The sequence below is a fragment of the Gobio gobio genome (assembly GCF_949357685.1).
Source record: "Gobio gobio genome assembly, chromosome: 5".
Taxonomy (NCBI): Eukaryota; Metazoa; Chordata; class Actinopteri; order Cypriniformes; family Gobionidae; genus Gobio; species Gobio gobio.
The window spans coordinates 64,780,954-64,803,963 of record NC_137101.1 but is presented as its reverse complement, the minus strand read 5'-3'; the positions used below and the strand labels follow the sequence as shown (position 1 = coordinate 64,803,963).

Genomic DNA, 23,010 nt, shown 5'->3' with positions numbered 1-23,010 from the left:
ATATATTTGTCAGGTAACTGTGCATTTAAACATTACCCTTGCAGACAAATCTTCCTGGACAGGAACACCAGGGCTATCTCTACTTTGTTCGACCGTCAGAGCGGATCTACACGGTCCTTCCTCTTACCACCAAGGCTATACAGATCTATCCGTCAGAGCAGATCTAAACGGATCGTCCTCGCACCGGAGGGATTTCGATTTATCGCTCCCCTGTCTCTCAACCTCTTCCACCCAGACAGCCTTAACAAAATAATAAAAAATAAAAGTATAAATAAAAACTAAATAACTAAATAAAAAACTAAATAAAAATAAAACGGTTAAAATGAAACACATAATTAAAGTGTGGCAGTTTGGACAAAGCACAGAGCTCATTGAGTAAATGCATAAGATAAGGTGCAATCAAGATTCAAGAGATTCAAGATTCAAGATTCAAGAGATTTTATTTGTCACATACACAATTATATGCAATATACAACTGGCAGTGAAATGTATTTGGTGTTATGCGAGTCACACCGAGTCGCCATTCAATGCGGCGCCTACTTGAGTTGGACAGAAAATACAGCATAACATGAGGATAGGTAGGGAGGGGTGAGGAGATGAAAAAAAAAACAACCCCCAGACTATGCTCCTACGGGAGCACAGTTTGAGACCAGTAAAAAAACATCTCAGCAACACGAGCACACAATACAACATGAAACACGACTTGCAACAGGGGAGAGGAGTGGGGGGTTGAGGTGTCCCAGCACAGCCAGGCGTCCCGGTCCTGCAGCCATCTCAGGCGCTGGTCACAGACCCGCTTGTCAGACTGGGGGTACAAAGCGGCGAAGGTGAGAGATGGGTGTGTGCATAAGTGTGTGTGTGCCTGTAAAGTTCATGTGCATGTTTGTGTAGGCCTGGAGAGTCACGCCTGGCACCCTAATCTCGGTGCTCCCGTTGTTATGGAGACAACCTTGATCAGATCCCAGTCCGAGTCAGCAGGTGGTTGGGGGATGAATGCAAGAGCGTCTCCCTGCAGTGCTCTTCTGGAGGAGTTGTTGTCTCAGCAGCGGCCTTGGCCAAGACCGTGCTGGTTGAGGGAGCCGAAAGCAGATAAGATTGGAATTTGTTTGGTCTGGGAGCGAGCAGCCACAATTTATGGCTACTCTCTTAGTTCGTTCTGGTCTCTGAAACCATTTTGCAAAGCAGTGAGCTTTTCCGTGATGACATCCATCTTGCGTTGCAACTCCATGATGTTATCCATGTTGCGGTTAGTAGTCCCAGTTTGGGAGATGACCGCTCTGCCCACTGCTTCAATCATGACGGGCAGCCCTGTGGAGCTTTGAACAGCTGTCACCGCTTTCTGAATTTTTCGATATCCCAGGGCAATGCCTGATCCAATCAGCAGAAACCCTGTTACCATAAATCCGAATAGGTAGATGTCTTCAATGTCCTCTACGGAAAGTGCCGCTAGACACACAACATGCCACCTCTCCCACGCGTCCATCGTGTAGCCAGCAGCAAACGTTCCGGCAGGGCAGTTAGGTTCCCCCGAACCCAAGCTTCTCGTCGAGAAGATGGTGTCAATTGCGTTGAGAGACCAGTTGATCAAATCCATAATTTTTAGTTCGAGAGCAGTGCGTGGAGAGTCTCCCAAGTTTAAGACAGTAGACTAGACGAGACGAGAGAAGCAAGCAGGAGAGGAGGGAGTAAGGAGACGAGAGGAGAGAGGAGAGAATGCGACCGCCTTCGCTGAGAGCCAGAGGGAAATCAGTCTGACGTACAGTGGCACAGTGCTCATTCAGTAAATGCACAACTGAACAGATGTGTTTTGAGTCTGGATTTGAAAGTGGCTACTGTTGGAGCACATCTGATCTGTTCAGGAAGCTGGTTCCAGCTACGGCTGGCATAATAGCTAAAAGCAGACTCTCCTTGCTTTGAGTGAACCCTTGGTATTTCTAATTGACTTGATCCTGATGATCTGAGTGATCTGTTGGGTTTGTATTTAATCAGCATATCTGCAATGTATTGAGGTCCTAGGTCATTGAGTGATTTATATACAAGTAATAGTACTTTAAAATCGATCCTAAATGTAACTGGAAGCCAGTGTAAAGACCTGAGGACTGGTGTGATATGGTCATGTTTTCTGGTTCTGCTCAGGATCCTGGCAGCAGCGTTCTGTATGAGCTGCAGCTGTCTAATGGTCTTTTTGGGAAGGCCGGTGAGGAGACCATTACAATAATCCACCCTGCTGGTGATAAAAGCATGAACGAGTTTCTCTAAATCTTGCCTGGAAATAAAGCTTCTAATTCTTGCAATATTTTTCAGATGATAGTAAGCTGATTTAGTTATTGCTTTGACATGACTACTGAAACTGAGGTCTGACTCCAAAATCACACCAAGATTCCTGACTTGATTTTTTGATTTTAGACCTTTAGCCTCAATAAATGCAAATAGTATAGGGTGACTTTAGGTTGATTGGGACAGTTTTTTCCCAGTCATTTCAAAGGCAAACATTTTCTGAATCATTTGTTTTTGTAAACTATCCGATACACACAATACTCGAGATTCTGTTCATTTATGAGAAACGTGTGCAATGCATGATCCCCAGCGCTAAGGCTATTGTCTGCTATATTTGATTCGTATTAAATAAGAAGCAAATATATTAAAAACATTGATTAAATTAAGATACAATTTTTTCTTGATTTACCCCAAAAGAATGGAAGTGAAATGTGACATGTCCCGTAGGTGGGGTACATTGTAACATGTGGTGGGGCACATTTTAACATGACCAAATGACAGCTTAAAATGTTACCTGATATAATAAAAAAAATATGCAAGACAAACTGAAATATTTTGTCAATAAAATACAATTATTAACTTTAAAATAAAATAATGGCATTTTTTAATCATTAAAAATATACAGATTTTTGAGTTTAACAGCAAACATATGGCTAAATACAGCTAAACAGCATAGTTCAAAACATAAAGATAATTAATAATTTCTGAACATTGACTCTCAGTCATTATTCACCCTTTTCTCATGGTTTCTCAGGAGAATGTATAAAGGTATAGAATATAATTGTGTAGTTCTAATAGGGGCTGATAGTAACGCAGTTACAATGCACCCCACCAGTGCAACTGGGATTTCAACCGCGGCTCATGTCTTCTGCTGTTAGATCAGCATTAAAGAACTAGCTCAACTGTTAAATAACAGATATAAGATTAAAATAATATCAGATGTGTCTTGTTTTAAATAAACACAAAAAACAGAGATGAAAAATAAACTTAAGTAAGAAATTTACCTTTGCTATGGTTAAATAAATGTTCAGTAATATCTTCCAAAGATTTTTTAATTTTGGCGCTATTTTTTTCTCTAAATAATGCTGATATGGCATCTAGTAAATATACTAAGTTTCGTCATCCTGGCATGTGTGGAAAGTGTTAAACCATGCATGTTACAACTCCCCTATTTATAGCATCTGAGCAGAAATTTGCAAATAAAAGCTTAATTGATGTGACACTAGGCTATTTTACAATAAACACGTTATAATCTGTCCAAAACAGGCCAAAGAAATCTTGTCTAAACAGTTTTGAGTCTATGACATTTTATGTTGCAGCAGGATTCATATTTAAACAGTCTTTTTGCATTTAATATTCACAGATGCTAACAGAATAAACTTACCTCACAAAAACCCCACTATTTTCTTCTTAGGTAAATCATTCCAGGATCATTCCTCCTCACCGCGTCTCAATGCGATGTAAAGTGTTGATGTGTTTATTTGAGTTGAGGCGTTGACTCTGCTCTCATTGATCGATCGCATCAGTATTTGAATCTCAAAAGAACACGTGCTCCGTGGGCATGGCCACATTAGCGGATAATGAGACACTCGCAAATGACGGACATGCCTCTCTTTTCAAACAGATTACATAAACACAGAAATTGTTTTGATTTACGTTATTTGAAACCTGACATTTCAACGTTTCTTTAGACATATGTCTCATGTTTGTGTGATAAGTTTCCACTAAGCTACAGGTAATTTTCTGAAGACTATCAGATTAGACATCATTGAGAGAGAGGCTGCAGATCACGCCTCATGTTTGTTTTCTTTATTTTGCAAAAAGCACAACATTTTGTTTTTATTGTGACTGCACACAAATAAAAGTAGAAACTTAACTGATTATAATGTTGTATAAATCTTGCCTGAATGATAAAAAACGAGTCTCTTTGGCACTGATAAGAAAAAAAGCGAGATGATCACACCGGTGTGACGGCTGACTCGAGGGGATTAACATCAGCGTAACTACACCGTCACTGCAGACGTGCAAGAGTATTCACACTGGATGCATTTGTTTGGCGTCACAGCATCTTAGTGCTTAGTGAGTATTTCTTAACAAAGACTACTTTTTCTTTTTTATAAACGTCATAGTCTTGAAAGTTTGTTAACATGGGGTGTGCACAACATTCGCATGCAAATGGCAAACAACACACACAACCAAGAAAACAACTCAGCTTGCGTCGTTTCAGGCATACTTCGATATGTTTACAAGACAGCAAAAGGAAAACAAAAAGTCAAGTCAACTTTATTTATATAGCGCTTTTAACAATGTAGATTGTTTCAAAGCAGCTTTACAGTGTTAAACAGGAAAATAATGCAGCATAACACACAGTCAGGTTTGATTTGGGTAGTGCTAGAACATATATATATATATATATATGTATATATATATATATATATATATATATATATATATATATATATATATATATATATATATATATATATATTAGTGCTGTCAAACGATTAAAATATTTAATCGCGATTAATCGCATTAATGCCATAGTTAACTCACAATTAATCACAATTAATCGCACTTTTTTTTTTATTCTAAATGTCCCTTGATTTCTTTTTGTCCCATTATTTTTTCTTATTTTAATGCTCTTATCAACATAGAAAAGTGGATCGGCTTGCTTTGTTCAAATGTTTGTTTTATTGAAAACAACATTGGCATACTGTAGTGTTCGATTTCACACCAACATTCTCACTTGAAGCAGTCATTCACACTTGGAGCAAATAATCGCTCACACAATGTAACACTGTCCATCAATAAAAGGGTGAAAAAAAATACTTTGTTGCACAAACAGCCCCTTCAACAGCCCTTTCTAAGGGATCAAAACAGGGTGATACAAAATAAAATTACAAAGTGCACATGCAAGGTAAACTAGGACTCCGCCTATAGTGCAGTTAAACCAGGGGTCGCCAACTAGCGGACTCCGGTCCAAATCCGGACCGCGAAGCCTTTTGACGTAGGCTAATGAAACAGTTAACGTTGCAATGCTCACTGTTACGTTCAGACCCAGACGCGTGGTCAAGCATGCAGGTGCGTTCACACCGGACAAGAATGACGCGACATGCACGCCGATTAATTCGCGCCGCAGAATGTCTATTTGCGTCTTTGCATTGACTTAAATCACTCGCGCAAAACGCTTCATTCGCGTCCGGTGTGAATGCACCACCAGAGCAGAAAGCAGCGCTCAAGACAAGCACTTTTAGTTGAAGACCCCTGAGTTAAACCATGGCATAATACGTTTCTCATTTCGGCGTCTCACGCTTGCCATCCACGTCTACTCTATTAATGGCCCAAAACAAGTGTGGGCAGCCGCAGCGTGCCTGATGTTTTGTTTCCGGTCTAGCTACATCCGGAGTGGTGTTGTAGTTTTTCTAACGTTACTAGTTGCTGCAACAGCATGTGAAAAAACTACAAAGTTTGTTAGACCAAAAAGAACGTTAATCTCGCAATAAAAAAATTGACGCCGTTAAAATAGGTTTGCGTTAACGTCGTTAATAACGCGTTTAACTGACAGCACTAATATATATATATATATATATATATATATATATATATATATATATATATATATATATATATATATATATATATATATATATATATATATATATATTGCCAAAAGTACTGGGATGCCCTTCAAGACATTGAATTCAGGTGTTCCAATCACTTCCATGGCCACAGGTGTTTAAATCAAGCACTAGGTATGCAGACGCTTCTACAAACATTTGTGAAAGAATGGGTCGCTCTCAGGAGCTTGGCGTCCAGCACCTGTGGAGCTGGAAGAGTGAGGGTAATACAAAGGGGACAATGGGTTGCTCTCATATTTGCATGCCCCATAATCTACAGGTGAAACTCGAAGTTTGAATATCGTGCAAAAGTTAATTTATTTCAGTAATTCAATTTAAAAGCTGAAACTAATATACAACCCCAAATCAGAAAAAGTTGGGACAGTATGGAAAACACACACAAAAAAAGAAGTGATTTCTAAATTTACTTTGACTTGTATTTCAATGCAGACAATATGAACACAAAATATTCCATGTTTTGTCTGGTCAACTTCATGTCATTTGTAAATATGCATCCTTTCCTGTCATTCAGACCTGCAACACATTTAAAAAAAAGTTGGGACAGGAGCAATTTAGGGCTAGTAATGAGGTAAAATGGTTAAATAATGATGTGATTTGAAACAGGTGATGTCAACAGGTGATTGTAATTATGATTTGGTACAAAAGCAGCATCCAAGAAAGGTCTAATCCTTTAGGAGCAAAGATGGGCAGAGGATCGCCAGTTTGCCCACAAATATGTGAGAAAATTATTGAAATGTTTAAAAACAATGTTCCCCAAAGAAAGATAGGAAGAGATTTGGATATTTCACATTCAACAGTGCATAACATAATTAAAAGATTCAAGGAATCTGGAGGAATTTCAGTGCGTAAAGGACTAGGGCGCAAGCCTAAGCTGAACAACCGTGATCTCCGATCCCTCAGGCGGCACTGCATCAAGAATCGTCATTCATCTATAAGCGATATCACCACATGGGCTCAGGACTACTTTGGCAAACCTTTGTCAAGTACCACAATACGTAGTTACATCCACAAATGCCAGTTAAAACTGTACTGTGCCAAAAGGAAGCCCTATGTTAACAGTGTCCAGAAGCGCCGTCGACTTCTCTGGGCTCGAGGCATCTGGGATGGACCATCACACAGTGGAAACGTGTACTGTGGTCAGATGAAGCAGTATTTCAGGTATTTTTTGGGAGGAAGGGACGCCGTGTGCTCCGGACCAAAGAAGAAAAGGATCATCCAGACTGTTACCAGCAACAAGTCCAAAAGCCAGGGTCTGTCATGGTATGGGGTTGTGTCAGTGCCCTTGGCAAAGGTAACTTGCACTTCTGTGAAGGCACCATTAATGCTGAAAAGTACATAGAGATTTTGGAGCATAATATGCTGCCTTCAAGAAGACATCTTTTCCAGGGACGTCCATGCATATTTCAACAAGACAATGCAAAACCACATTCTGCACACATTACAAAGTCCTGGCTGTGGAGGAAGAGGGTACGGGTACTTGACTGGCCTGCCTCAGTCCCGACCTGTCTCCAATAGAGAATGTGTGGAAGACCCCGAACTGTTGCCCACCTTAAGACTTGTTTGCAGGAAGAATGGGACAAAATTACACCTGAAACACTTCATCACTTGGTGTCTTCAGTCCCTAAACGTCTTTTAAGTGTTGTGAAAAGGAATGGCAACATTACAAAGTGGTAAATGCTTTACTGTCCCAACTTTTTTTGAAATGTGTTGCAGGTCTGAATGACAGGAAAGGATGCATATTTACAAATGACATGAAGTTGACCAGACAAAACATGAAATATTTTTTGTTCATATTGAATGCAATGAAATACAAGTCAAAGTAAATTTAGAAATCTACACTTTTTTGCGTTTTCCAAACTGTCCCAACTTTTTCTGATTTGGGGTTGTATTATATAGACTCATTTCATGCAAAGTGAGATATTTCAAGCCTTTATTTGTTATAATTTTGATGATTATGGCTTAAAGCTTATGAAACCCCAAATTCAAAATCTCAGAAAATTAGAATATTGTGAAAAGGTTCAGTATTGTAGGCTTAAAGTGTCACACTCTCATCAGCTAATTAATCCAAAACACCTGCAAAGGGTTCCTGAGCCTTTAAATGCTCTCTCAGTCTGGTTCAGTAGAACTCATAATCATGGGGAAGACTGCTGACCTGACAGTTGTGCAGAAAACCATCATTGACACCCTCAACAAGGACAGAAAGCCTCAAAAGAGAATTGCAAAAGAAGTTGGATGTTCTCAAAGTGCTGTATCAATGAAAGTTATACATATATGAAAGTTAAGTGGAAGGGAAAAGTGTGGAAGAAAAAGGTGCACAAGCAGCAGGGATGACCGCAGCCTGGAGAGGATTGTCAAGAAAAGGCCATTCAAATGTGTGGGGGAGCTTCACAAGGAGTGGACTGAGGCTGAAGTTACTGCATCAAGAGCCCCCACACACAGACGAATCCTGGGCATGGGCTTCAAATGTGGTCAGAAGCGTCTTACCTGAGCTAAAGAAAAAAAGAACTGGTCTGTTGCTCAGCGGTCCAGCAGTCCTCTCTTCTGATGAGAGCAAATTTTGCATCTCATTTGGTAACCAAGGTCCCAGAGTCTGGAGGAAGAATGGAGAGGCACACAGTCAAAGAAGCTTGAAGTCCAGTGTGAAGTTTCCACAGTCTGTGTTGGTTTGGGGAGCCATGTCATCGGCTGGTGTTGGTCCACATGGTGTTGGTCCATGAACATTACTGGTGATTTTGAATTACCTTCGTTATTAGGGGTGCACCAAAATTTCATTATCGGAAAATGGCATTATCGGTTTCGGGCCGAAATAAAAAAAAACAGCCGAAAACGTAAACCGAAAATGAATGTCACCCGCCCCTCCCATCCGTGTTTATACTGTGGCCTGACTGCGCGCGCTCCTCCCCAAACGGACGAGGCGTTTATACTGGATGCGCTCGCCGTTGTGCTATTCACAGTTTCACTCACGGTCGAGCTGTTATCACACGACGCGTCTGCCTATCAAAGATTAAGCATGTCAGCGGTATGAGAACAAATAGAGACGTATCCAGCTGAGGCACGTCCACTTTAATATAAAAGGAATATTAATTAAGCAAGCCAGAAAATCCCAAATTTTGAGAAAGAAAAAAAAAGCTTCTTTCTCATTTTGCTCGAAAGTTGTGCTGCCGACTTGTGTCACTGGTTCCCGTGACGGGTCACATATGTGCCCACAAGACTTTTGAATCATGTGTGTTGTTGCCAAGAGTTTCTGCTTCAAACTGATGTGAGAATCATTGAGCCTGCTCATTCACATAAAACAATACACTGATTTAAAATTTGTAAGACAGTTTTTGGTAACACTTTACTTGAAGGGGTGTGCATAAGACTGACATGACACTTTAATAATCATGACATCACACATGACATGAATATGAAGGAGTTTGTATGCATGTTTATGACAACTGTCATTAAGTATCATTCGCTCAATTATGTAATTTTTAATGCAAAGATGACATTATTTGAGATTATTTGAACTTGACATAAACCAGTATATCATAACCTTTATAGTCATAAATCTTATAGTCATAAATCTTTTTTTCAGTGGTACAAGTTGAATTTGTCATTAAAATGTCATTAAGTGTTAATACTATGTCAAATTATTTTATAACAGCATCGTGAATATTTTTCAGTTCATAATGTTTTTAAAAAAAAGTTTCCTAAACAGTTAATTACAGCATCCCACACATTTATATTTTCTTGAAATGCTTTTTTACATCATGGATAAGTCCAGCTAAGACACATCATAATGGCGTACACCTAACCTGTGCTGCCACTCTATCATTCTGAGGTGAGTTTCACTGTTATAAAATAATTGGCTAGATTCTTGACACTTATTGACATTATAATGACCAATTCAACTTGTAGCACTGTAGTTTAGGTCAAGGAAAATATTCATGACACTTATATAAAATAATTTGACAGAGTATTAACACTTAATTTGGATAATATTTAATATTTTAATACTTAAGTTTGATAATTAATCTGCTGTGTCATGTTATGACAGGTTATGTTGTCTTGGTAATGTCAAGTTGTCATGACAGAGACATCTCAAATAATGTCACCTTTGCATTAAAAATGACATAATTTAGCGAATGACACTTAATGACAGTTGTCATGAACATGCATACAAACTGTCATGATTATGAATGTGTCATTTCAGTCTTATGCACACCCTTTTCAAGTAAAGTGTTACCCAGTTTTTATTCACAAAGCCAGTATGCAAGGAGGCGTGATAGCTAATAAATAATGATGGAGATCACCTAAGAGAACAAAAGAACACAAAAGCCCGCATAATGACCTGCATAATAAATGGGCTGCATAAGGAATGAGCTTCAGGTAGGCCTATGTGACAGAGAGCAACAGGACAAAGGACATTATATATTATATATATTGTACTTATATAGTAAATGCATCTTGATTTAAGAATGTTTAAATATTTAGACTAGAAACAAGACAAAAATTACTAAGAGCATTTTTCTACATTTTTTGTACTATTTTTGAAAGTAGTCTCATGCTTAAAAATTAAATAATAAATAATTAAAATTAAGATACAATTTATACAAAATGAAATTAACTTTAAAGAAAGCAATTCACTTTCTACAAAACAAAAAAATTCACTTTCTACAAAACAAAACTCGATATTAACTCGATAAAACAAACTTTGATATTAAATAAAAAAAAATAACATTAGGCTATAATATTTAAACATCAATATGAAGAAAAATACGTTTGACTGGTACTAAATTTATAGCATCTGAGCAGACATTTGTGAATAAAAGCTTTATTGATGTGACACTAGGCTCTTTTACTGTCGACTGGCGGAATGCCCCGCGTCTCCCCTCCCGGGCGTTTAAGTTCTCGTCCGGGTTACTGGGCAAGTCTTACGCTGCCTGCGGGGAAGCCGCATCATCGCTGAATGCCATGGCGCTCCTGCAGGTCTACCAGGCCAAAGCGCTCAAGGAGATGCACGAGGGTAGTGCCGACCCAGGAATCATGCAGGAACTGCGGACAACGACGGACCTCGCCCTCCGGGCGACTAAAGTCGCTGATCGCTCCCTGGGTCGGGCGATGTCCACTATGGTGGTCCAGGAACGCCACCTGTGGCTGAACCTGGCTGATATGCGCAAAACCGACAAAGTGCGGTTCTTCGACGCCCCTGTCAGTCAGGCCGGCCTCTTCGGCGACGCCATCGAGAGCTTCGCCCAACAGTTCTCGTTGGCCCAGAAGCAGACGGAGGCGATCAAGAACATCCTTCCCCGGCGGACCGCTGCTGCCTTCACCCCTCCGCCGGGTCCAGCGCCTCCTCCTGCTCATCACCGAGGGCGTCCTCCTTCGTCCGCCTCCGCCCCTGCTAAACCCAAGCAGCAGCCTCCATCCGGGAAGCAGGGCGCTGGACGCAAGGGGGCCGCCCAACCCGCTCAGGGCCCCACTAAGTCTGCCGGTAAACGTAAGGGTAAGCGGCCCTGAGACGGGCAGCCCAGGGACGGATGGATCTGCTCGGAGGGAGATGGTGTCCGTACTCCCCCCCCCCCCCCCGCCCCCCCCCCCCCCGCCCCCCCGGAAGAGGACCGGGGGGCCAACAACATAACATCTCTGCCACTAGCTCAGTGGTACCCACATTGTCAATAAAAGAGCAGAGGCTAGACGACGCCCCCGGGCCTTCTCTCCCACACACTGCCCCACCTCGGAATGTTCAGACCCTGGCTAGAGCTCCCGGGGCTGTCTCGCTGGCTCATCCATACCATCAGACTCGGTTACGTGATTCAGTTCGCGCACCGGCCCCCCAAATACAAGGGCATCCTGTTCACCTCAGTGCGGAGCAGCGATGCCCATGTATTGCGGGCGGAGATCGATGTCCTACTGGCGAAGGGCGCGGTCGAGCCGGTTCCTCCAGCCGATATGAGGTCGGAGTTCTACAGCCCCTACTTCATTGTACCCAAGAAAGGGGGTGGGTTACGGCCAATCTTGGATCTGCACATTTTGAATCGGGCCCTGCACAGACTTCCGTTCAAAATGTTAACGCAGAAACGCATCTTCGAATGCATCCGTCCCCAAGATTGGTTTGCAGCGATCGACCTGAAAGACGCGTACTTTCATGTCTCTATCCTTCCTCGACACAGACCGTTCCTACGCTTTGCGTTCGAGGGGAAGGCATATCAGTACAAAGTCTTGCCCTTCGGCCTGTCCCTGTCGCCCCGCGTCTTTACGAAAGTCGTGGAGGCAGCCATTGTTCCACTCCGAGAACGCGGCGTTCGCATCCTCAACTATCTTGACGACTGGCTTATACTCGCCCAGTCTCGGGAGCAGTTGTGCGAACACAGGGACCTGGTGCTCCGTCACCTCAGCCTGTTGGGGCTTCGGGTCAACCAAGAGAAGAGCAAACTCTGTCCCACGCAGAGGATCTCTTATCTCGGCATGGAGCTGGATTCGGTCAATCGGACTGCGCGCCTCACAGAGGAACGAGTCCAGTCAGTGTTGAACTGCTTGAATACATTCAAGAGCAGGACGGTTAGGGTTAGGGTTATACTCGCCCAGTCTCGGGAGCAGTTGTGCGAACACAGGGACCTGGTGCTCCGTCACCTCAGCCTGTTGGGGCTTCGGGTCAACCGAGAGAAGAGCAAACTCTGTCCCACGCAGAGGATCTCTTATCTCGGCATGGAGCTGGATTGCATTATCTTGTACTGTTAAATCAGACTGTTTTCGAGCAACCTGCAGCACAGAGAGTTCTCATTAAAAGAATCACTTCTGTCTTGATCCCGACGTCTCCTGGTCTCTATACTTCAAGAAACAACAGAAGTTCACAACAGAGTCCACTTCCGGGAGAGTGGCGACTCCACTCCCGGAGCGTCCAGCTGATATGGGACCTTTTCGGAGTCGCACAGGTAGACCTGTTTGCCACTCCGGACTCGTCCCATTGCCAGTGGTACTATTCCCTGAACGGGGGTACCCTCGGCACAGATGCACTGGCGCACAGCTGGCCCCGGGACCTACGCAAATATGCGTTTCCCCCAGTGAGCCTTCTAGCACAGACTCTGTGCAAGGTCAGGGAGGACGAGGAGCAGGTCTTGCTAGTTGCGCCCTACTGGCCCAACCGGACCTGGTTCGCCAAACTTACTCTCCTCGCGACAGCCCCACCCTGGCCGATTCCCCTGAGGAAGGACCTTCTTTCTCAGAGAGGGGGCACTCTATGGCACCTGCGTCCAGACCTCTGGAAACTCCATGTCTGTTCCCTGGACGGGACGCGGAGGTTGTAGGTGGCCTGCCACAGGCAGTGGTAGACACCATCACTTCAGCTAGAGCCCCCTCTACGAGGCGCCTCTATGCCCTGAAGTGGAACCTGTTTGTTGAGTGGTGTTCTTCTCGCCGCGAAGACCCCCGGAAGTGTTCGATTAATGTTGTGCTTTCTTTTCTACAAGATGGGTTGGAGCAAAGGCTGTCTCCCTCCACCCTGAAAGTGTACGTCGCAGCAATAGCGGCGTATCACGATGTAGTTGAAGGTAAATCCTTAGGGAAGCACGACTTAATCATCAGGTTCCTCAGAGGTGCGAGGAGACAGAACGAGGAGTATTTAATCTCGCTACCCTTTTGGGACTTAGCCCTGGTGCTCAGAGCACTTCAAGGCCCTCCTTTTGAGCCTTTGCAGTCTGTTGAGTTAAAAATCCTGTCTATGAAGACGGTACTCCTGACTGCATTGGCCTCAATCAAGAGGGTGGGGGACCTGCATGCGCTTTCTGTCAACGAATCGTGCCTAGAATTCGGGCCCGGTAACTCTCACGTCATCCTGAGACCCCGGCCCGGATACGTGCCCAAGGTTCCTACCACTCCCTTTCGGGACCAGGTGGTGAACCTGCAAGCGCTGCCCTCGGAGGAGGCAGACCCAGCCCTGGCTTTATGTCCCATCCGCGCTCTTCGCGCTTACGTTGACCGGACACAAAGCTTTAGGACCTCAGAGCAGCTCTTCGTCTGTTACGGAGGCCAGCAGAAGGGAAAGGCTGTCTCCAAGCAGAGGTTAGCCCACTGGATAGTGGATGCTATCGTCTTAACGTACCAATCGCAAGATGTGCCTTGCCCGTTCGGGTTGCGAGCGCACTCCACAAGGAGTGTTGCCTCCTCCTGGGCGCTGGCTCAAGGCGCCTCGCTGACAGATATATGTAGAGCTGTGGGCTGGGCGACACCTAACACGTTCGCTAGATTCTATAGCCTCCGTGTGGAGCCGGTTTCTTCCCGTGTACTCGCCTCCAACGGCCGGTAGACGCGAAGTGCCCGTTCCTGTGTCGGCTTGCTACGCCACTCCCGCCTATGGCCGGATACGTGCGTTATTTTTTTTTCTCCAGTTGTTTTCCCCAGAAATGGTGAACCCTGTCGAGTTCCTCCGTCACCCCTTCGGTGTCATACTTTACGGCCTTCTGATGCCAGGCCTGCACCTGTATGCTTGTGGAACGTGTGTGTTAGGCTGGGTCCATATGTAGCGGTTCCCTCACGGTGACCCCATATGTGTATTTCCACAGTACCTGCTACCCTACTCGGCTAGCCCCGTGTCTTTCCCTCGACAGAGCCTGCTGGAACCACCCCAGAGACTGCCATATGTTGTTACTACCCAGATAGGTAAGTCCGTATGAGTATTTTCCACCCCTCCTCCTCCGGTGGACGTGGCTCCGCAGCGTACCAGGAGCACCCAGTGAGCTTGAGCAGGGCGCTGGAAGGGCCAGCACCCTGGCATTTTTGTAGGGATCCCAATTCTTCGGTCAGTTCCGACGTACGTCGAACGTGACCGATTGAAAGGGAACGTCTCGGTTACGTATGTAACCCTCGTTCCCTGAAGGAGGGAACGGAGACGTACGTCCCGTCGCCAGGTGCTGTGTTTCAGCTGCAGGCCCGAGTCACATCTTGGCTCCTCAGTTGTAAAAGCGGTGTGCGTTGTTCACGTCCGTGTTTTATACCCGCGCTGCGGGGCGGTGCGTGAACCGCATGCCAATGTTTATTGGCTCGTTTCTATACACTCGAAGTAGATTGGTCTCTGAAAAAAGATCACAATTCGTCGGTCAGTTCCGACGTACGTCTCCGTTCCCTCCTTCACGGTTAGGGTACATACGTAACCGAGACGTTAAACAAAAAAGTTTAGTTTTCTTGTAGCCTATGGAATGTTTAAATCTTCCAGAATGAAATGTCTCCCTAGGACGAGCTATAGGACTGTGAAACTCTGGTGATGGACTCCATCGACTCCATCTGTGTTTTGATTATTGTTCTGAATCCTATCTGGATGTAGTCTTTGACAAAAAAAACATGTTTTTCTCAGCTTTTTGCTCAAAAAGTTTATTTCTTATTTTTTATTTAACTTACCCATATTAAAGTGTTGATAAAAAAAGGAACGCATGAAACTAGAATAAAACCTTTTTTAAGAATAGGGTCTGTTATTTCTTTTGATATATTGCATTCTGGTGACCAGGCACTTTTGTGTAAATGATCAAAAATGCTGGTGGTGTCTGGTAAACTTAAAGGATTATTTCAGTGATTAGCATTAAGCTTTGTATCAGTAGAAACCCGGTAGTATATTCGAATGATCGTGCTTGATTTATGGCTTTTCTCAGTCTACAAGGCACAAACTTCTAAAATAATTTCACTATTCTACTACATAAATAACCCAATTTAAATACACATTCATCTTTCCAGCGGTGAAGTACCCCTTTAAAAAAGCAATGCTGGTGGAGAGAGGGTTAAACATTATTCACCAGATGTAATTTTGTTCATATACACTCACATAGGAACACCATACTAATACTGTGTTTGACCCCCTTTCGCCTGCAGAACTGGGATAGCATAGCATCTTGCAGTTGATGGAGATTTGTGGGATGCACATCCAGGGCATGAAGCTCCCGTTCCACCACATTCCAAAGATGCTCTATTGGGTTGAGATCTGGTGACTGTGGGGGCCATTTTAGTAAAGTGAACTCATTGTCGTGTTCAAGAAACCAATTTGAAATTATTGGAGCTTTGTGACATGGTGCATTATCCTGCTGGAAGTAGCCATCAGAGGATCGGGACATGGTGGTCATAAAGGGATGGACATGGTCACAAACAATGCTCAGGTAGGCCGTGGGCCTAAAGTGTGCCAAGAAAACATCCCCCACACCATTACACCACTACCACCAGCCTGCACAGTGGTAACAAGGCATGATGGATCCATGTTCTCATTCTGTCTACGCCAAATTCTGACTCTACCATCTGAATGTCTCAACAGAAATCCAGACTCATCAGACCAGGCAACATTTTTCCAGTCTTCAACTGTCCAATTTTGGTGAGCTCGTGCAAATTGTAGCCTCTTTTTCCTATTTGTAGTGGAGATGAGTGGTACCCTGTGGGGTCTTCTGCTGTTGTAGCCCATCCGCCTCAAGGTTGTGCGTGTTGTGGCTTCACAAATGCTTTGCTGCATACCTCGGTTGTAACGAGTGGTTATTTCAGTCAAAGTTGCTCTTCTATCAGCTTGAATCAGTCGGCCCATTCTCCTCTGACCTCTAGCATCAACAAGGCATTTTCGCCCACAGGACTGCCACATACTGGATGTTTTTCCCTTTTCACACCATCCTTTGTAAACCCTAGAAATGGTTGTGCGTGAAAATTCCAGTAACTGAGCAGATTGTGAAATACTCAGACCGGCCCGTCTGGCACCAACAACCATGCCACGCTCAAAATGGCTTAAATCTCCTTTCTTTCCCATTCTGACATTCAGTTTGGAGTTCAGGAGATTGTCTTGACCAGGACCACACCCCTAAATGCATTGAAGCAACTGCCATGTGATTGTTTGATTAGATAATTGCATTAATGAGAAATTGAACAGGTGTTCCTAATAATTCTTTAGGTGAGTGTATATCATAAATATTCTAAGTATAAATATGACCTTTTATTTGTTATTTACTGCAGCCTTGGCATCAGAGCCCATTGAAGTGGCAGCTCTAGGAAGAACTCTGTCTCTTGGTATGCTGTATGACTGCCGCAAGGATACCTTCATTCCAGGTGCTTTACCAACCTAAAATAAATAAATAAATAAATAAAAGTTTATTTCCCCTCTTCACTAAATGTTGCATCACCTAGTATTTGTGTAACCACACGATAAAACCTGTATGAACAGTGCATTGCGTTCTCATACGTGGCTGTTAAAGTAATTTCTCATTTCAGGTGTTACTCTGTGGGATAAGAAGTCACTGAGTGAAGATTTGGACACCCGTCCACAGCCCAAGACACATTTTGACTTCAGTAGCTCTGACTCTTTCTCTAGTAAGTCCAGTCTCCTGAATGTAAGTGCGTCCCTGAAGGCCAGCTTCTTAGGAGGGCTGGTGGAGGTGGGAGGATCTGCCAAGTTTCTGCATGACACTAAATCCTCAAACCAACAGTCCAGAGTAACAATGTATTACAGTGAAACCTCCAGATTTGATCAGCTCACTATGACTCAGCTGGGAAAGATCACCTACCCTCAGGTGTTTGAGCAGAAAACTGCAACTCATGTGGTCACGGCTGTACTCTACGGAGCTCAGGCCTTCATGGTGTTTGATCGGACCTTTTCAGAAGAGGAAGAAAAGCAGGAGATTGAGGGACAACTGAATATCATGGTCAAGAAGATTCCTCTATTTTCTATTGAGGGAGAAGCATCTGTAGAAATTAAAGATGGTGATAAGAAAAAGGCTGAGAACATTTCTTGCACATTTCATGGTGACTTCTGGCTTGATCAGAACCTCACCACTTACACAGAGGCCGTAGAGGTGTACAAGAAGCTCCCCGCTATCCTGAAGGAGAATCCAGAGAATGCAGTTCCAATAAGAGTCTGGCTCTATCCTCTTTCTCTACTGGATCCAACAGCAGCTCGGCTGGAGAGAGAAATCCCCACACGTCTGGTTTCCAACATTGATGATATAATGGAGGAGCAGAGAGAAGTAGAGAGGACATGCAACGACCTGTCCAGAAAACCACTGGTGAATGCTTTCAATGATATCAAAGAGAGGCTGCATTCATTTCAGAGCTCATTTAGCATTTACCAAACTGTGCTCCTGAAAGCAGTGGGAAAGGTCTTGCCTGCTATACGAGGAGGAGAGATGGAGGAGAAGTCGCTGGAAGACGTCCTGAAGATCCACTACAGCTCCCCTTTTAAAGCGGACAGGCTTAACCAGTGGTTAGATGGTGCACAGACTGAACTTAACCTCTTGAGTTCTCACACCAAGATGCTGGAGGGAATCACAACTGAAGACTCAGAACGTCTCAACATCATCCTCTTTGATCCTGATATTGATGTTGTGGTGTGCTTGACCTTCACATCTCTGAAGTATGAAGACCCATATCTTTCAACCCTGAAGAAGTTTCTGGAATCTAATAAGTTTAAAGAGCTAGACGGGGAACAAAACATGGTTTCAGTGGCATCTGTCAGAAAGTGGTTCAACGATACTGCTGTCATCTCAAAAATGAGAGAGACCTTGTCTCTTTTCAGAAGTTTATCAGAGGCTAATAAAGATGAAAAGAGATACAGATTCATTATTTCTGCCATCCCCGATCCATCCAGTCCAGGCTCCTCCATCCGCCTGTATGAGAAAGGGAAGCTGACAGACACACAGTTCCAGCCCGTGTCGAAGCCTCCCCCTCCAGAAGTGAAGAAGGTCCTGGAGCACAGTGTGTCCCTGAAACTGCAGAAGTCCCCAACTGGAGAAACTGTGCAGTACAGAGTGGAGTACCAGCAGGTGAAAGAGGAACAGTGGCATGTCATAAACACACCTGATGAAGACTTTACTCTGACTGGATTGGAGTCTGGAAGGCAGTACTTGATCCGCTACAGGATAGTGGGTAAAGTGGGAGTGAGTGAAGCCAGTGACACTATCGGCCCCATACCCTCTTCAGGTGAGTGTCATATGCACATTTCTTTGCATTAATCTTTATCTTTAAAGAAATTATAATAATTTTCTTCACTCACTCAATGTTTGTACGGACAACCATATTTCCTAACAGGTGTGGCTATTAATAATTATAGGTTACAATATTAATATAACAGGTTGTTAAGTGTTTCCCAATTGACTGTATATATGAACGTATTATTTGCCTCGTTCATGTTGTCACAACAAGTCCTTAAAGATACAAAGGATATTTGATGTCAGATGTAGGCTGCTGTACTACTGTGGAGATCATGGGCAGATGTAACAAACACAAATTTCTCTGTATGAAAACCAAAAGGACAGTTAAAAATATAGCTAACATAAAAATAAATGACTAATTAAAACAAAACACAACAAATAATCAACTTAAAACACAAAAACTGTTAAGCCCACAGTATCATGGCATTTCTGCAGAAAGACCTCAGTCATCCCTGAAAACTAAATGATTGATTAATATAAATAATATCTTTAACAAATGCAAATCTCATCATTTATATTCTTTAATAATAATAATCATTATTAATTATTCATAATAAATGCAAAGCATACATAAGTTCATTGTGAATCTATAAAATAAGGTTTTACAAGTTCAAGCTTCAATGATAAAAAGAGAAAGACGTGAACAGATTCAGTATTTTTAAATATACTGTATGAATTAGTTCAGCACATTATGACAGTAATATTACAGACAACACAACTCTCTCACCATGTAGTGGACGGAGTTCAGTTCTAGCAGTTCCAGTTGTTACCAGCAGGGGGTGTGTATGCTTGTGTTGTTGGGGAATGCCCCTGTGTCAGCAGATCTTCTGTCCTGTTGGTTAGTCAGGTCATGCTTGTGCAATCCTGTACACATAAGAGCAGTTATCAGTAAAACTGACTCTTGTTTTTTTTTATAGGGGAGCACGGGCACTACCTAACAAAAAGATCACTAAAAGTTAATAAATAAATAAGGAATCTCATGGAGGAATCTCCTTTTCCACTATTCCAGCTCAGTTAACTTTTACACTTGTTATTTCCAGAAAAAGGTTTCCACAACATTTTCTCTAGTCATGATAATCACACTCTTCATGTCTGTTGATTTCCACAGTCCCTGATCCCAAGACCAGGAGCGACTTCCTGCAATGTAAGTCACTGAGAACACAAGCAGAGAAACTCATGAGTGTGTGTGTTCATGAGTGTGTGTGTTCATGAGTGTGTTCATAAGTGTGTGTGTTCATGAGTGTGTGTTCATGAGTGTGTTCATGAGTGTGTTCATGTTCTTCCTGGAGAAGAGGAAAGAAAACATGACAGAAGAGTTTTAGAGTTGATCATGTGAATGATGATTAAACTGAATTGAGACACTGATGATATATTGAACGTGAAGAGTTCAGCTACATTACAAGATCATATTCATAATCTCTCATTCTGATGTGTTTCTCTTCATCAGACTCACTTCGGCTGACTCCAGACCTGAATACAGCGCATAAATGGCTCCTTCTGTCTGATGGGAACACAGAGATTACTCACACTCGCACAGCTCAGTCGTATCCTGATCATCCTGACAGATTTGAGTATAGTCCTCAGGTGTTGTGTAGAGAGAGTGTGAGTGGACGCTCTTACTGGGAGATTGAGTGGAGTGGATATGGTGTGTTTATATCAGTGTCATATCAGAGCATCTGCAGGAAGAGATTGGGTGGTGAGTGTGTGTTTGGAGATAATGATCAGTCCTGGCGTTTGAGCTGCACTCCCTTCAGTTACTCATTCTGGCACAATAACACAGAGACTAAACTCCCTGTAGAGCCCATCAGCAGCTCTGGCTATAATAGAGAAGGAGTGTATGTGGATATCTATAGAGTAGGAGTGTGTGGTGAAATCTATAATAGAGTAGGAGTGTATGTGGATCCCAGTGCAGGAACTCTGTCCTTCTACAGCGTCTCTGGAGACACAATGAGCCTCATACACACAGTCCAGACCACATTCACTCAGCCGCTCTATCCTGGGTTTACTGTTGGTTATAGATCATCAGTGAAACTGTGTTGATGAATCAGGATAGACTGATGAGAGATTCTACCCATAATGCTTTGAGCTCATGATAAATCAGTGACAGTGAGACGTTATAGAGTCTCTTCATTACATTAATACTACAGCTGAACTTCTGTCACTGAAACAACATGTGTGTGTAATAAACCCTCATACAGACACCAAGATCTGTGTGTGTGTGTGTGTGTAATAAACCCTCATACAGACACCAAGATCAGTGTGTGTGTGTGTGTGTGTGTGTAATAAACCCTCATACAGACACCAAGATCAGTGTGTGTGTGTGTGTGTGTGTGTGTGTGTGTGTGTGTGTGTGTGTGTGTGTGTGTGTGTGTGTGTGTGTGTGTGTGTGTGTGTGTGTGTGTGTGTGTGTGTGGACTGGTAATCATCACGTTATGGGGACAAAATGTCCCCACAAAGATAGCAATATCCGAAATCCTCATCCTTGTGGGGACATTTTTAGGTCCCCATGAGGAAAACATCTTATAAATCAGACTAAGTGATGTTTTTTGAAAATGTAAAATTGCAGAATGTCTCCTGTGAGGGTTAGGTTTAGGGGCAGGGGCAGTGTAGGGGGATAGAATATACGGTATGTACGGTATAAAAACCATTACGCCTATGGAAAGTCCCCATAAAAGATGAAAACACTACGTGTGTGTGTGTGTGTGTGTGTGTGTGTGTGTGTGTGTGTGTGTGTGTGTGTGTGTGTGTGTGTGTGTGTGTGTGTGTGTGTGTGTGTGTGTGTGTGTGTGTGTGTGTGTGTGTGTGTGTGTGTGTGTGTGTGTGTGTGTGTGTGTGTGTGTGTGTGAGAGAGAGATGGTGGTCCAGTGGGTTAAACCACTGAACTGATATGCTGGTTGCTGGTTCGATCCCAGCGGTCACCACCAGTGTGTCCTTGAGCAAGGCACTTTACTCCATGTTGCTCCAGGGGGATTGTCCCTGTAATAAGGGCACTGTAAGTCGCTTTGGATAAAAGCGTCTGCAAAATTCATGTAAATGTAAAGTGTGTGTGTGTGGCCACCAACTGGCAGCAGGAAGTGTCACTTTCAAAAATGCTTTTTCAAAAAGTCTTGTTTTCACCCGATTTACTTCAAACTTCATCAGTATAATGACAAAACATGGCAGATATAGACATACGAATGGATTCCTGATATTTTAAATACTGTTGCCATGGCAGTGTGTCAAAGTTTAATCATTATTTTGACTCTCTGTGTGCCCTCCCCTCTATCAACAAAAGATGGCAGTGTTGTGTTATTTTTGAAACTCTCACTGCTTCTCTCTCTCACACATTTCATGTGTACCAGTAAATCAAATAGCTTTAAAAACATACTAAACAATGTTTTATTCAAAATGTAAAATTACAGAATGTTTTCTGTGATGGACAGGTTTAGGGGTAGTGTGTGTGTGTGTGTGTGTGTGTGTGTGTGTGTGTGTGTGTGTGTGTGTGTGTGTGTGTGTGTGTGTGTGTGTGTGTGTGTGTGTGTGATGTTTAGGTTTAGGGGTAGTGTGTGTGTGTGTGTGTGTGTGTGTGTGTGATGTGTAGGTTTAGGGGTAGTGTGTGTGTGTGTGTGTGTGTGTGTGTGTGTGTGTGTGTGTGTGTGTGTGTGTGTGTGTGTGTGTGTGTGTGTGTGTGTGTGTATGCGAGTGTTACAAACAGAGGTGACACGGATAACAGAGGCAGGTTTATTTGCTGAACCAGGAAGTGAGCAGGTGCGGTGAGAGTCAGAGAGAGTGTTTCAGGTGAATGCTGGATATGCTGGTGATACGATACGTTTCTTGATAGTTGAACACAGGGACAATGGATCGAAGGAGACGAGGACCAGGAGACAGGACGAGACGAGGAGACACTCAGGGTTTGTTGGAGATCAGGTAGGTTGTCAGGTGAGTCCGAGGAAGCAAGCATGTAGAGTAGCATGTGCAAACGTTACCGGACAGTGACTGAGTGTGAGCGTGGTGCTTAAGTGCAGGTGGTGATTGCTGTGGTGATGATGTGCAGGTGTGTGTGCTCAGTATTCCGGTGATTGGGATCGTTGTGGTTGTGAGAGGGTGAAGCCTGGCGTGCTTGTAACATTACCCCCCCCCCCCCCCTCCACGGCCATCTCCTGAGGGCCGAGGACCCCGACGCCGTGGTGGTC

At 43.4% G+C, this 23,010-nt stretch overlaps 1 protein-coding gene across 2 annotated transcripts in view; it reads left to right on the top strand.

Annotated features, from left to right (window-relative positions):
• Positions 1-21,178, top strand: part of LOC307126936 (stonustoxin subunit alpha-like) — a 33,193-nt gene extending 12,015 nt beyond the window's left edge. Inside the window, exons 4-8 of one of the 2 annotated variants that reach the window (XM_079817814.1) lie at positions 16,189-16,245; positions 16,869-16,961; positions 17,124-18,827; positions 19,947-19,982; positions 20,286-21,178. In XM_079817814.1, coding sequence (XP_079673940.1) covers positions 16,189-16,245; positions 16,869-16,961; positions 17,124-18,827; positions 19,947-19,982; positions 20,286-20,878 — 2,483 coding nt within the window. In that variant the 3' untranslated portion in view covers positions 20,879-21,178. The remainder of the gene's footprint in view (positions 1-16,188; positions 16,246-16,868; positions 16,962-17,123; positions 18,828-19,946; positions 19,983-20,285) is intronic. The other variant, XM_079817815.1, reaches the window with a different exon arrangement.
• The last annotated feature ends 1,832 nt before the right edge of the window (positions 21,179-23,010 follow it).